The sequence below is a fragment of the Fistularia commersonii genome, chromosome 11 (assembly GCF_037954325.1).
Source record: "Fistularia commersonii isolate RoL2024-O1a breed Wild chromosome 11, RoL_Fcom_v1.0, whole genome shotgun sequence".
NCBI lineage: Eukaryota > Metazoa > Chordata > Actinopteri > Syngnathiformes > Fistulariidae > Fistularia > Fistularia commersonii.
In genome coordinates this window covers 10498418-10514957 of record NC_141294.1, presented here as the reverse complement: position 1 = coordinate 10514957, position 16540 = coordinate 10498418, and the positions used below count along the sequence as shown (strand labels likewise).

The following is a 16540-nucleotide window of genomic DNA, read 5'->3' as shown; positions in this document are numbered from 1 at the left end:
AGCAATCCAAAAGTGCAAAAAAGAACCCTACTCGAGGCATATTAGTGACTTTTTTTGATTCAAAAAAAAAAATCTTATTTGGACTTAAAGTGACTTCAACAAATGCATGAGAGATGGCTGCGGGAATCAACTGTCTTTGTTTACAAATACTCAGAAATGCCCAAGTAATTTCCAGGAAACAGTGCAATGCTTCAATGGCATTTTCATATTTAGATGTCTTTCTAGTTTATATTTCTTTATTTTTTAACATTTACATACCGGTAAGTGAAATAATTCAACCTTAGACACCCAGCCTTTCACACTTAATGTCTGTGGGAAATAAAAAAATAAAATGTGTCCAGTAGAAAACACGTGACCTACACCATACTCGAGGTCTTTTCACTTTATCTTTCCAGGGCTCTTCCTGAAACAACCTATTGAATTTAGTTTCTTTTCGTAATAGTTTTATCGTTTTATCCCTGTGGTTGGGAACTCTAATTGTTGATTAATAAATTAATAAACAAACAAACAAAAAGAAAAAAAAACATAGAAAAAACAAACAGCATTGTCGTTCTGTATTTGTCTCAGCTCATCAATTAATTTGCGCTACCTAAGGGTCTATTACTATTATTATTATTATTATTATTATTATTATTATGCTTTGGCTTGGGTTGTGTCGGTGTCGTGTACCCAGGCAGACACCTGCAGCACGCCGCCTCTCAGCCTCCTCATCCCCGCCTTCACTTCCCTCTCTCCGCGCCTCCGTTCTCAGCTGGCGGAGAAAACGTGGATTGAACCGCCTGTGTTCCGCGGTGGGATTCCAGCCGCTGTCTTACTCCTCTTTATCTTTCTATTTTTTATTTTATTTTTTGGGGTGGGGGTCTTCTTTTCGGGTGCCGATATTCACCACGTCGTGTGTGTGTATGTGTGTGTGTGTGTGTGTTGATGTGCGCCTGTATGCCCGTGTGTCTGTGCGTGGACGTTTGTGTGTGTTTTCTCCTCCCGTGCAGCTCCTCTCTGTTGGGATCTTGGTCTTCCAGGGGCTGCAAAGCCGTGCTCGTCGACTCATTCAGAACCAAATGCGTGTGTGACAGACTGTCCACCTTCGCCATTTTAGCGCGGCTAAATCTCGATATGGTAAGTCCACCTTTGACTTTGTTAAAGATAGCGGAGACGTGTGTGGATTTCGGTGCTTGAGCGTGTGTGGTTTTAATGTGGACGCATCAGCTGCGCGTGCGTGCGCGCGCGCGCGTGTATTTTGCCATCCTTTAAAGAGCATCATTGTCATTGCATCAACAGATCCTCCCCCCTCCTCTCCCCCTCTGTGTCGACATGCCAAAACCATGCTGCTAAAGGTGACTGGTAAAGATGAAGACGAAGATGAAGAAATGTATTTTTGTTACAACTAGACGGTGTGTGTGCGTGTGCGTGTGTATGTGTGTGTGTGTGTGTCATGAAGGGATATGCAGCAGGATGCTAACCTCAACACCTCTCTGCATTCACACTGATTCATAAAATGGCACGGTCATACCTGCACGCACCCAGTTTCCCCAGCAATTGGTGTCACTAAAAAGATTTATTTATTTATTTGCTGCACATCTGACTGTCAACGGTGTCTCCATGGTTACCAGGCCCTGTGGAGAATGTGCAGCATTGTGATGTGTAGATATAAATAAATAAAATGGGGCACGTTTTATTAAGCAGGCTACATTCCCTTACAATGTGTGGCTGCAGCTGGACACAGACCACGCAGGTGTGTGCACGTTCGCCGTCTGAATGTGTATATGTGTGTGCCACTTTGTGATAATAGAAAAGAATGCCAGTGACTCACACATGTCCTAGTTTCTTTGGGTGGAAAGGCCAATGTCTTTGTGGGGAATTTTCATTCACTGCGATTAGTTATTATTAGACTAGAAATTGCCTTAGAAGCAGTTTGTTCACTAGTTGCCCTGGTAACAGCATGGTTACTTAGGCTGTCTTAAAGGGATAGGAGGCAGAATGCTGTGCATCCTGGCCCAAAAGAAAGGCTTTGCTCGTGGTAGTATGTGTGAGGCTTTAGGGGTAAGACAAGATGTTGCATTTTGGTGAGGAGTACAATTGCCTTACATGTTACATGTTGCAATTGGCTTACATGTTAAAATAAGAAGTGCATACTTGAGCTGTGCTGTTCTGCTGATTCTAATATTTTGCCTATAGGGTAGGGTATAATCATGTGTCAGTCCTTGATTATTTCAATATTTAGGACTTAAATTTGCCATAACAAACAATGTCAAAACACTTTTGTGATTTATAATTCTGATCGATAGATTAACTCTTATAGATTAATTTTGCAGCAGCCGCAATGTATTGCATCAAGTCATGCCTGACCAACAAATTAGTCTACTTTTTATTCATGGTTATTCAGAAAAAAAAGTCACAAACAAGCTTTTGACTGCATTCAGTTTATCGTTAACCGAAATTAATACAGCATCTTGTATGATTGTTTAAACCACTTGGATGAAACATCTGATACACAAGGTTGTTTGGCCCATCTGTCAGTCATTTGGCTAAACCCATATGCAAGACAGAATAGTGGTTATAAACTTTAAGATCTGGATTTAAATGTGAGACACTCAGAGGAATACCAAAACTTCATCGTGGTTCAAGACCTGTATGGATTTACCAAACGGGTGTAAATATGGAAATGTGACTCATGAAATGGCCCATACCTGATCAGATTCTGGTCTTAAACTCTTTGGAGTTAAAGCTGTTCAGGACTTTCTTCAGGTCTTTTTTTTGGTCGGAAACTTGAGCCTGTGTATTGTAACTGCAACTGCCAACAACACTTTTAAAATTTGACTTGATACAATGGGAGGTATACATATTTGTCAAAATGAAAGTGGTTATCAAGTGGAACTGGTTCTTGAAAACTGTCCATAGTGGTTTGTGAGCTAAGGCTTTGATATAAGCTGTGAAATGCATGTCAACTTCACTCAAATGGCAAGATACCTTATCCTTTCCACTGTGCCCAAGAATTCTACAAAGCAGTCCAACTTGATCTCACAAATTCCTCATCTTTAGGCATATCTGAACACACGCCTCTGCATAGGTAATTGATACTTGTGTCCTGGAGTTGGTGTCTTCCATTCTCCTTTCACCGCTGAAATGCAACCACTTTGTATTCTTTTATGTTGTCGAAATACAGGCTGGTACAACAAGTCAGATAGTTCGGGTGTGAACAAACAACTTTTATTGACTGAAAAAACTGGAGAGGATAAGAGTTCAGGCTGGAAGAGGATGTGTTGTGGAGATAGGTGTTGGAGGAGATGTTATGCAATGTTGCATTTCTTGGTTTAGTATGACATAAGTGACTAAACCATAACCTTTGGATTCTGTCACGCCCAAACTAGGTTGAGAACCAACATTGACAACTTTTTCGCTCATGTGGTATTTAAGAACTATTTTGTGGTCGGTCAAAAAAATTTAAGTGGGTATGATTGATAAAGGGAAACTAAATTGTTGTGAGTTCCATCTTACCAATGCTGTGGAATGTTAAACAGTGGTGGACAGTTTAAGAAAGAAGGCATCAAAGTATGATGAATGAAAGTCTTTGTAACAGATCTAGTAATGCATATAAAGACTTTATATGCATATGGTTAGTAATTCTTTGAAAGAGTGGTGATACCTTTGCAACAAATTTGCATAGGCCAAATTGCATGTACAGATAAAGAAGAGTGGTGAGGAAATCATCCCAGCACTATACACCTCTCAGCAGGGGCCTGATCGTCGTACTAAACTGCAAACAGGCCTGTTTCAATCACTGCCGTCATCACCATGCTGCTCCTGCATTACTGTTGTTTTTGTCAACTTCCCACAATGCTTAGCAAACATAACATGTGCTGTAGTGGGCAGGGCATATGAGGACTTCCCTTGGGGCTCTGCCCCTGGGGTTCCCTTAAAATGTCATGGCAAGAAACATCTTTGTTCATGTTCTCGCAGGTCTGGGAGCGAGAACCTTGTTTACAGTTGTTGTGGAGTATTTAGAGTCCTTTAGCCTTTTACTCTGGCATCAGGCCTCATCAGTAGATACCTTGCTCTCATGCCTACCAATTGTCTAGGGCAGTTGGCCCAGGGTTTAGGGACCACTGGTCTAGGGGATGCCTTGTCCCATATGTGATCAACAGGCTATTAATTATTTTGTCTGTCAAAAACGCTTTTCCTCAGTTGACCACCCTTAGTGAACCGTGTATTTGGTGGTAATTAGTAGTAGCCATTTTAACATGTAGGACAATCTGGAAAGTAGTAAAGAAGATAAGAAACTATGCAATATTTGAGTTTGGATCAACTACCAAATCAGTAGTCTCAGTTTTCTAATCGCTCTTAGATTAGCGTGACACCAAGGCCAACATGTGTATACTTGGACCTCTTCTTCTTTCCCTTTTGGCTTTTCCCTTCAGGGGTTGTTATAGTGAATCAACCTTCTCTTTTTAACCCTATTCTCTGCATCCTCCTCTTTCGCACCAGCTAACTTCATATCATCTCTCTCTACGTCCGTAATTCTTCTCTTTGATCTTCATCTAGATCTCCACCCTGGCAGGTCCAATTCCAGTCGGTCATCTGTACATGACCAAACCATCTCAGTCTGGCTTCTCTAACCTCTCCAAATCATCTAACATGTGCTGTCCATCTGGACATTCCTGATCCTATCCATCCTTGTCATTCCCAAAGAGAACCTCAGCATTTGCATGTCTGCGAACCTCCAGCTCTGCCTCCTGTCTTTTCGTCATTGTCATTGTTTCTAGACCATACTGCATTACTGCTCTCACCACTATCCTGTACACCTTCCCTTTCATTCTGGCTGATACGCTTCTATCGCATAGCACCCATGACACTTTTCTTAACCCATTCCAACCTGCATGAATGCATTTCTTCACCTCTTTTCCACACACTCTGTTGCTCTGAGCTATTGGCCCGAAGTACTTCAGATCCAACTACTTGATCTCCACTCCCTGTATTCTCACAGTTTTCTCCAGAGTTCCTCTCATACACGCACATATATTTTGTCTTTCTGCAAATAACCTTCATTCCTCTCCTTTCCAGAGCATATCTCCACCTCTCAAGATTTTCCTCAACCCGTTCCCTGCTTTCACTACAGATCACAATATCATCTTCAAACAACATGGTCCATGGAGATCCCTGTCCACCCTAATCTGTCAGCCGGCCCATCACCACTACAAACAAGAAGGGCCTCAGAGCTGATCCCTGACCAAGCCTCACTTCCACCTTGAACATCTCTGTTACTCCTACAGCAAACCCTCAGCACTGTCTCACAGCTAGCATACGTGTCCTGCACCAGTCTAACATATGTCTCTGCCACTCAAGACTTCCTCATACAATACTAGAGTTCGTCTCTTGGCACCCTGTCGTAACCTGACCTTCTCCCTACTTCTCTGTTAGCTTTCTCAAATTAAATGCTGCATCTGCTGTACTCTTTTTAAGCACTTTAGCTGTAGCTGTCTAGTCATTTGGAAGCTCTCCCTGACCATCCAGAGCCTTCCTCAACTCCTCCCTGAACACCATACAACACTATTCCAGAACTTCTTCTCATCTAACTCACATCCCACCTGTGGGGCATGTCCATCAACAGCATCTAGCATCACATCGTCAATTTCCAATTTCAGACTCATAAGTCTATTTGACATTCTTTTCACCTCCAGAACATTCCTCACAAACTCCTCCATCAAGATAACTCCAACTCCATTTTGCTTCCTGTCAGTACCATGATGGTACAACTTAAAACGTGCTACTAAGCTTCTAGCCTCACTACCTTTCCACCTGGTCTCCTGGACACACAGCATATCAACCTTCCTTCTCTGGATCATGTCAACAAACTCTCTACCTTTTCCTGCCATTGTCCCAATATTCAAAGTCCTTACTCTTTGTCCCAGACTCTCGCCTTTCCTCTTCTCTCTCTGCTTCTGAACGCACCTTCCTCTTCTTCTTCGACCCACAGTAGCCCAATTTCCACTGGTACCGTGTAGGTTATTGGCACCAATGGGGGTCATTGTAAACCCTGGCCTCATCCTATCCGGTATGAGATTCTGAGGTTTGATTCTCATAATTGATTCTCGCAAATTTTACACTGGATGCCCTTCCTGACGCAACGCTCTGCATTTTACCAGGCTTGGGACCGGCCGAGGGAGACACTGGCCTGTACCCCTTTGAGGCTGATAGCTATTATTCTTGTCTCATTGTGGTCTTCAAGCACATTCTGGGAATCAGGCTGTATTCTTGTTATTAGAGGTGCTCAAAGTGCCAAACAGTGAGCCATGTTTCTGTTTTAGATTGTTGTTCCATCTTAAGAACTGGCATATTCATGAATAAAAGTTAGCAATGAAAAATGAAGTATCTACGCGGCCTACTTCACCTGTGAAAAACTGTTCCAATTCTCTGCTGCAGCCCGGAGACTTCACTCGCCACAAGGGAAACTGAACTGTAGCCTCCTTTGCCAGAAATGAATTCCTCACTCTGTTGTCCCTTTCCCTGCAACCTATGATGCTGTGAGACAGACATGCTTACCATGCTAATTATTCCTACTGAAACCCATAGTCGTTTCCAAATGGCCGAGTCGCTGTGTCTGCAGCTAGCCTTCGACAGCCCCAGCATGATAATCACCCCAGCCTCTTTCTCTCTCTCCCTCTCTCCCGCTTTCTCTCCTCATGCTCTTCTCTCAATCGTTTTCTTCTCTACCCTTCAGTCATGCCATGCTCTGATGCTGCATTATATTTTCACTATCCTCCTCTCCCCCTGCTTACTACATCATTTACTCTCTTACTACCACCTCTCATGTCCATTTTGCTCAGTCCAACTCCGCTGCAGGCTTTTAGAAGGAAACAGAGAGAAAAAAATTGCACTGCAGTTACAGAGAAGAAGCTCAAATACTGATCTTGGTTGACATCATTTGAGGTGCTCTTAGCCTTACCTCTGTTCAGATGTGCTATAAGGAACCTCTAAATTCAGGCACATTGTGAGGTCAGAAAGTAAATATAAGTGAATGAATATATATATTTGCAATATATTTCATTGTGCCAGTTAAACACACTTCTTGCCAATTCTAAGAAATTATTTACATTCATTTTTTTTTATCTCCCTTAATTTCCAAGAACTTTTTCAAGGAGTGTCACTGTACATAGATCAAACTGAGTCCCCAAAAGAGCAAGTACTTACCCATGAAATTGAAATAAAAACACACTATAACGGGGTGGAGCGTTGAACAGAATCTGATATAAACATTATATGGCTCCATAGATAATGATGACCAATCGTTAAAAGTTTTTCCATAATCCACACCAGATTCACTGAAAGTGAATTAAATCTTACTTTGATGCACCTGCGAAACCAGATGCATCGTGGTTATATCAACTTCCAGTGTCTTCCAGATAAGGGTCCTCACATGGCACTGTGTAATTTTCTGTGGGAACTCTATCTAATATGGGATTTATATCCTGTAATATTTTGTCCAAAGTGAGAAGAATGTCAATTGATGTCCGTATTTATTGCTGTGGCCAAGCTAGCAAAACCATGGATTTAAAATTCACAAGACCCTGTGACTTACCTCAATTTCCACTGGGATGAATAAACATATTTCTGATTCTGATATACATTCTTGACTCAAGGAAAAAACAAAATATAGATATAAGGCTGTAAATGTTTCCCATTAGTAATGTCAATAATCTAGTCTGGAGGCACTCAGTTGGAATGCAACGTATGACGTAATATCTTTGTGTTATCTACTTGAAATGTCCTATGGCTAGTTTTACCTGCTCTAGTTTTCAGGAGACTAAAGGCATTAATCTGTTTGTCCACTCACAGGTATTTCAGAAACACTGAGTTAGAGAGCTGGTAGAGAGGAGTCTGTTTGGTCAAGTCTAAATCCGTTTAGATTTGCAGTTTAGATTTAAGAGCAGGTTTCAATTTGCAGGTCAACCAGTCCAGTGTGGCTCAGCTGAAGTGTAAACAACTCATTTGTACATATGAGAACAAAGCATTACCTGAACGCGGATGGGATGGAAAGAGGAGCTCAACACCCAGGGTTTATGTCAGTTATACTTAGCCAATTTAATATTTTGCAAGTTTTATAATGAATTTGTTTCATTTGTATACATAATGGTCTGTATTTTAAACCTGACTGTCTTCAGCTCTTCCGATCCAAGCTCCAATATGGTTTGCATCTTTATTTGATTTATTTTTTAGTCTATTTGTTGTTTTGGCTAATCTGGACCTGATAAGCATAAAAAACAACCATCGTCTTTTGACATGATGTCTTTTTTGAGAAAAGCAATGTTCGCATATTGGGACACTGTCTAAATTTTCCGAAATAAAGTCAACTCAAATTTAAGGTAACACGTTGAAGCAAAATGATTTCACCATGTATGAACTACAAAAAAACAAACAAATGAAAAAAAATCCCGATGTATATCTAACATTAAGCGACTAAAATCGTCAAGCAGCATTGTCAAAGACTAACTTGCAGTACCCCAATGAAGAAATGCAAGGAAATTATATACATCTATTCAAATGCATGTATAGTAACTAAAAAAAATCATAATGAAACTGTTGACAACATCTATTCGTATGCATTTGATCAGCAATATAATTTTAACATTAAGCCTGATAGGCTAAGGGGGAAAAAAAAAAATAATCAGGAGAAATAACAGTCGTAGGAGTGATTGTAAGGTGCTGAGTTGTATGATTGAGAAGACTTGATGGAGAACAGCCCAGCTTTGCCCGTTTTCTGTCTGGGAGTGAATGATGACTTGCCCTTTGCTCATATTTCAGTGTTGTAAAGTTTATTGTCATTTATTAAGCTATTACTACATGACAATAATTATGATACTTACACATAACAGAAAATAGTGTGCGACTGACAATATGATTTGGGTCCCACATGGACTAATATAAATCTGCGTTGGATTGAACTATAAGAAAAAATGGGGGAGGGGGGCGGGGGGGGGGGTGATTGAGAGAGGGAGGGAAGAAGTAAAAGACGAGCAAATTAACTTTAATTTGATTTTTGTTCTGAATACATACACCGATCTTATAGTGTGCGCCCAGTCTCTTCTTTCAATTCAGTCAGGCATGGTACTAAACTTCCATAATGGAAACCAAAGACCGAATGCCATTTCTAGATGCTGTCTCAGTTCTAAGAAGCCTCTTGGACAGCTGGTGAAACATTTTAAGAAATAAAGAAATCTGGCTGCCATAATTCCATTAACCAAGAAGTACAAGATTTATCTAGGAAAACTGGAATTTATTGCGGATTTGTGCAAAGTAGCTCTCTTAATTCAATTCACAGTTAGTAAAAACAAATATTTAAAAGCAGTACTCAGATCACCTAATTCCCCTATAACCCATGCCTTTGTGTTTAAATGAAAATAGACCCTTAGAATGGGACCATAGCTGCTCTTTGACAGTTTCAAATAACAGAGTTCTAAGAACTGCTCAACTTGAATTTCGTTATAGGAACTACCCTCCTCCAGAGGAACATTTTTAATTTTGCATTTATACTAGCCGTGAGGGACTATGTGGCTTGTGACATGTGCCATAGGCGGTACAGTCAAACAAAAAACACTGCGAAAAATAGGAAGACGACATAGACAAAAAGGACAGCAAAGTTTCAACCTGCATGAATGCGTTTCTTTACCTCTTTTCCACACTCTCTGTTGCTCTGAGCTGTTGGCCGGAAGTACTTGAAATCCCCCAACTATTTGACTTCCACTCCCTGTAGCCTCACCGTTTCCTCCCGAATTCCTCTCATACACCCACATATATTTTGTCTGTCTGCAACTAACCTTCATTCCTCTCCTTTCCAGAGCATACCTTAACCTCACAAGATTTCCCTCAACCTGTTCCCTGCGTTCACTACAGATCACACTGTCATCTTCAAATATCATTTTCCATGGAGATCCCTGTCCACCCTCATTTGTCAGCCTGCATATCACCACTGCAAACAAGAAGGGGGTCAGAGCCGATCCCTGATGAAGCCTCTCTTCCACCTTTAACATCTCTGTTTCCCCTACAGCATACCTCACCACTGTCTCACAGCTAGCATACATGTCTTGTACCAATCTAATATACTTCTCTGCTCCTCCAGACTTCCTCATACAATACTAGAGTTCCTCTCATGGAACCCCGTCATTTGCTTTTTCTAGGTCTACAAAATTGCAATGCAGATCCCTCTGGCCTTCTCTTTACTTCTCTATAAGCATTCTCAAAGAAAATACTGCATCTGTAGTACTCTTTCTCGGCATAAAGCCATACTGCTGCTCACAAATGCTGACTTCCACTCTCGGTCTAGTTTCCACGCCTCTTTCCCTTAACTTCTTCGTATAGCTCATCGACTTTAGCACTTTATAATTGTCACAATTCTGCACATTTCCCTTATTCTTAAAAATGGGAACCATCACACTTCTGCTACCATTCTGCTGGCAACTTCTCACTCTCACTTCTCACATAAGATCATGTTGAATAATCTACCCGTAAACTCTACCGGTGCCTTCCTAGACATTTCCATTTTTCAATGAGTACATCATCAGGACCAACTGCCTTTCCACTCTTTATCCTCTTCAATGCCTTCCTCACTTTTACTAATATCTCCTACTTTGTGGTCTACAATCATCATCTCTTCTACCCTTGCCTCTCTTTCATTTCCCCTCATTTGTCATCTTATCAAAGCACTCTTTTCATCTTCCCATCACTCATGTAGCATCTGTCAATACATTTCCGCCTCTATCCTTAATCACTTGGACCTGCTATATGTCATTTCCATCTCTATCTTTCTGTTTCGCCAACCTGTATAGACCATTCTCTCCCTTCTTTCTTTCCAGCCCTTTGTTTTGCCTTTGGTACCTCTATGTTTACCTTATGCTGTATCTCCCTGTACTCCTGTTTGCTCTCTTCAGTCCCTTCAGAGTCCTGCTTCACAATCTCTGTATATTCTTCTGTACTTCCTCATTCCACCACCAAGTCTCCTTATCTACTTTCCTTCCAGATTATACATCAAGCACTCTCCTGCATATCTCGCTGATCAAATTAGCTGTGAGTTGTATCTGGAAGCTCTCTCAGACCACCCAGAACCTTTCTCAACTCCTCCCTTAAGACCATACAACACTCTTCCCATTTGTCCTCTGCTCTGCCTTTATCCTCTTGATCCTCTTTGACACCAGAGTCATCCTACAGACCATGCTATGCTTTCTTGCTACAAATCTTACCTACTACTACTACTTTGCAGTCACTGATCTCTTTCAGATTACCTTGTCTATCCAATATGTATTCTACCTGCGTGTTCGTACCTCTGCTATTTTAAGTAACCCTATGTTCCTCTTTTCCAGAAAAAAAGTATTCACCACAGCCATGTCCATCCTTTTTGCAAAGTATACCACCATCCGTCCCTCTGCTTTCCTATTCCGTTTACCAAACATGTCCATCACTTTATCACCTCTATTGCCTGCACCAACCACCATTGAAGTCTGAACCAATTATCACTCTCTCATCTCTGGGGATGTTCTGCATCGCTTCATCTAACTCATTCCAGAACTTCTCTCTAACTCATATCCCAGCTGTGGGGCATAGCCATTTACAAAATTAAGCATTGCACCGTCAATTTCCAATGTCAGACTCATAAGTCTATCTGGTACACGCTCCTAGCCTTACTAACTTTCCGCCAGGTCTCCTGGACACACAGCATATCCACCTTCCTTCTCTGCATCATGTCAACCAACTCTACCTTTTCCTGCCAATATTCAAAGCCTCTACTCTCAGTCCCAGACTCTTGGCTTTCCTGTTCTGTCTCTGCTTCCGAACGCACGTTCCTCCTCTCCTTCTTCGACCCGCAGTAGCCCAATTTCCACTGGTACCCTGTAGGTTATCGGCGCCAGTGGCGGTTGTTGTTAACCTGGGCCTCAACTAATTCGGTATGAGGTTCTGAGGTTTGATTTGCATTGTGAAATATTTTGTATATTTTCTTAAATTATAAAAACACACTGGACACTTGGACATAGTTTTGACCCCATCATGTGAATCCTCTGGCCAAGCTCTTCCATTGGCTAATCAGGAGAAAAAAAGTTTGTCTTTCTTAGCAGAGCTCTTTCCATTTTGCTGCACTCGTAATCCCCCTTTTGCGTTTAGAGAAGGAACTCACTGCAGTGCAGATTAATCAGAGGGATTTAATTAACTTGGCCCCGGCACACACATCAAACCTGGAGACAAGACAGGCTATAAACACAGCCAATTATTTCCTGCTCGAGTTGGGGGTGGGGGAGGTCCTGGAATTGAATGGATGTAGTGTTGGTTTCCAGAAACCAGACTGCAAAAGTCTTAGACTAAATATGAAGAAATTGTTCTGTTTTTGAAAAGCGAATGGGTCAACTAATCCTGTAAAACCGTTATCTGTCTTTCTGTCAGTCCCTCTGTCGGTCCGTCTGTCTGGTGCATGTCTGTTTATGCATATGTATAATATACATTTTCTGCTGGATCTGTTTGAAACAGAGGCTTTCATTCAGCCATTTGTGCAGGGTGAAAGTAAGAAATGATGCCAGACTAGGTATCAACTATCACTATTTGATCGATGACTCAGACACCAGTCTGGCTCCTCTCATACAATATCTTGTCACAGCAAAACATTACTGACCATTAATAAATTCAGTTTATTTCCAATGTCGAGTTGTCAAGCTCATGCCCTTTCTCAGTTTCCCTCATTTATCTTTTGATGTCAATCGCTATAACAATTTCCCAGCTTCAACTAAAGTTATTGCAAATTTGAAACTCCATGTCTAGGCTTTTTGTTTTTTTGGTTGAGTGCATTAACTGATCGGAATAATTGATAAGTTCAGCTCTTATTGTAGCTGGCACAATGCAAAACTAATATTGCATGACAGTTACAGTATACATAGTTAATTCTCTGCTAAAAGAGGGCTGTTTTGGCTGCCGAAAGGCTGATTTTTATTTTCAGTGCCCGAAAGCAAAGTGGATATAATCATTTTGTATTTTCTCCACAATCAGTTAATAAAATGCATATTTTATTAATGTGGAAGATAAAAGTTCTGTTTACTAAGCTGGTTTATAGATGTTAGTGGATTCCTTTCCAGGCCTTGGGTGTTTTTATCCAAGTGGAGCTAGAAAGTTATCAGTATCAGCTTCATTAGTCTCCTTAATAGGAACGGTGAAAAGCTGGGGGGGGGTTGTGGCACAGGAGGTAGAGCAATCATCTTTGGAACCGAACATTCCTGTTTCGATTTCCAGCTCCTCCTAGTGATAGAAGGCAGCCTACTGCTTATGGTTCATCCATGATGGGTTAATTGCAGAGAACAAATTTCCCAGTTCATGAACTGACGAAGCTTCCATTCCACCTTGTCCTTGATGACCTCCACAGACTTAAAGATAATCAGTCAATGAGGACTTTTACTCGAGACTTGATAATATGAATCAGTGATCATGCTTTCCAGTAGATATCCTGAGTCTTTGTCAGGAAAACCCCTGTCTAATTAATGATTGCATTTTCTCTATGCACCTTTAATAAGTATCCACCTGATATAATACCACAGGCAGCACAGACCTTGCATAGAATCCCTGCATTACGGTAGATGCAGCATTTAGCATTTACTGCCGTGTTATGGCATTGCCATGGCAACCTAAATGATGGCATGAAATAGCGCGTACGTTGGATTGGAACAATTATAGATATGCATGTTGTCATATGCAATTATCTTAGCATTGATTTTGTGTGTGTGTGTGTGTGTGTGTGTGTGGGTGTGTGTGTGTGTGTGTCTTTGGGGTGGGGGGTGTAGATGTATTGTGGTTTACACATTAATCACCTTGAGGTCACCTTGCTTTGCACCCAGCTTGCTGGCTTCATTCCTGCTGGATACCTGCATGGATTATGTGTGCGTGTATGAGTGCTTGCACATGCATGCATGTGTGTATGTGCACATGTGCATCAAGTGTGTGTGTGCGTTTTGTATATCCTGATGATATCGGAACATCTGTTTACACAACTAATGTAGGTTACCAGCTTACCATTACGGACGAAGAGTGAGATTCTATTTGGTTCAGAGGAAATATTACATTTTTAATATATACAGAAATATTAGGACGGTGACACAATTTTGTTATTTTAGCTGTTTATGAAAACATATTTAGGATACAATTATATAATCAATATGAGCTTGAGGTGCAGACTCTCAGCTGTAATTTGAGAGTATTCACATAGAAATCAGAGCAATAGTTTAGGAATTACAGTTCTTTAATACATAGCTGCCTTTTTCAAGGGGCCAAAAGTCATTGGACAATTGACTCAGAAGGCTGCAAAACAATAACAAGGCTGCATGGGCTCTTCACTTGGTGCCTTGTCATCAATGAAGCAGTTAAAAGATCTGGAGTTGATTTCAGGTGAGACGTTTGCATTTGGAAGCTTTTGCTGTGAATGCACAACATGGGGTCAAAAGAACTCTAAACAGTGGTGAAACAGACCATCCTGAGGCTGAAAAAATAGAAGAAATCCATCAGAGATAGCAGAAATTTTAGGAGTCGTTAAATCAACAGTTTGGTACATTCTGAGAAAAAAAAAGTGCACTGGTGAGCTTGGGAACTCAAAAAGTCCACGGCAGACAACTGGTGGATGATCGCAGAATTCTTTCCATGGTGAAGAAAAACCCTTAACAAAAGATTCAACACAAGGTACAAACAATTAATCAGCCTCAAAAATAGAAAACCCAGAGTTGACTTTGCCAAGAAAGACCTGAAGAAGCAAGCCTAGTTCTGGAACAGCATTTTTTAGACAGATGAGACTAAAATCAACCTATACCAGAATGATGATAAGATGAAAGTTTGGTGAAAAATTAGAACAGCTCATGATTCTGTAAAACATGGTAGAGGCAGTGTAATGGCATGGGCATGCAGGGCTTCCAATGGCACTGGGTCACTTGTTTTTATTGATGATGTGACAAAAGACAGAAACAGCTAGATGACTTCTGAAGTGTATAGGGACATACATTCTGCTTAGATTTAGACAAATGCAGCAAAGTTGATTAGACGGCGCTTCACAGTACAGATGGACAATAATCCAAAACATACTGCAAAAGCATCCCAGGAGTTTTTTAAAGCAAAGAAGTGGAATGTTCTACAATGGCCAAGTCAATCACCAGATCTCAACCGACCATGCATTTCACCTGGTCGAGAAAAAACTTAAGGCTGAAAGACCCACAAACAAGCAACGACTGAAGACAGATGCAGTAAAGGCCTAGCAAAGCATCACAAAGTAGGAAAGCCAGTGTTGGGTGACGTCCATGGGTTCCAGACTTCAGGCAGCCATTGCGTGCAAAGGATTCTCAGCAAAATATTGAAAAGTAACATTTCACGAAGGGTTATGTTTATCTAATTCCTTTTGAGCACCTGAAATGAGGAGTGTTTGTATAAAGATAGCTACAATTCCTACATGTTTAATCATATAGTTTTACCATAAAGTCTGCACTTCAATTCCATTGTAGTTGTTCAATTTCAAATCCAATGTGGTGGCATGCAGAGCCCAAATCATGAAGATTGTGTCACTGTCCAAATATTTGTGGGCCGAACTGTATATAGAGAGAGGTCCTTTGCCCCAATTTTCAGTTGTTGCCAAGTATAAGCTGATCTGCTGCTAACTATACGTTTTGATCTCTTAACAGTTCTCTTAAAAGACAACTTTGTAAAATGATATGTCAATGTACACATCCTAATACCATTTCAGAATGAATCAATTATTATGAGACTCCATTGTTACTTTTTTCCCCCCAAACCATCTACAACGAGTTACGTACACTGAGTGTGGTTGTGCCGCTGCGGTCTGCTACTTCATAGCATTGAGACTTTTAGTTCTGTTCTCGCTTTTGTAATTTCACAAGCATCAAACGCAAACTCAATTCATGGGGTCCCTCTGTATAATTCTAACACTGGATTTTATCTGAATAGTTTAACAACACCCCTGAAATGATTGTTCAGCTTCCTTGCCCTCGAAGTGGCAGTTCACTACATCTAGGACTCATTTGAAACCCTTATTTCAAGCACTAACATACAATCACTTTACCATTCTTGATGTAGTACGCTGAGAGCTTTGAAGAGGAAATACCATACTAAAAAAGTGTAATTTTCATTTTCTTATTTTCTGTGTAAGTGTGTTTTATTCTAATGGTTTGATTTTGTACCATGTAATCTGGCTAAGTACTCTTATTTCTCTTATTTAAAGAGAAATGTATTTTTTTTTTTTTTTTTTTTGCTATGAGTAAAGCCTTAGTTTGACATAGTGCAAGCCTGAGTATTGCCCTAAAATAGGTTTTCATGACATTTTACCAAACCAAGCATCAGATGGGGTTTGACTGGAGCACCAACTTGTGGGTACAGAGACATGACCGGAGAAGACATGCCAGGAAAAAAATAAGTGGAAGGCAGGCTCATCCACTGGCAGTATAGTACAAATCAAAGCCACACATTTCTACATCTATTTTGGTGTAGGTCATGCCTGTCAATTTGTGTTTTTTAACGATTGCATTCT

General features: G+C 40.8%; 1 protein-coding gene across 5 annotated transcripts in view; it reads left to right on the top strand.

Moving 5' to 3' along the window:
• Positions 1-16540, top strand: part of adgrb1a (adhesion G protein-coupled receptor B1a) — a 143470-nt gene that overhangs the window by 89178 nt on the left and 37752 nt on the right. For all 5 annotated transcript variants that reach the window (XM_086154902.1, XM_086154901.1, XM_086154903.1 and 2 more), the window contains one exon: positions 990-1116. In XM_086154902.1, coding sequence (XP_086011028.1) covers positions 990-1116 — 127 coding nt within the window. The remainder of the gene's footprint in view (positions 1-989; positions 1117-16540) is intronic.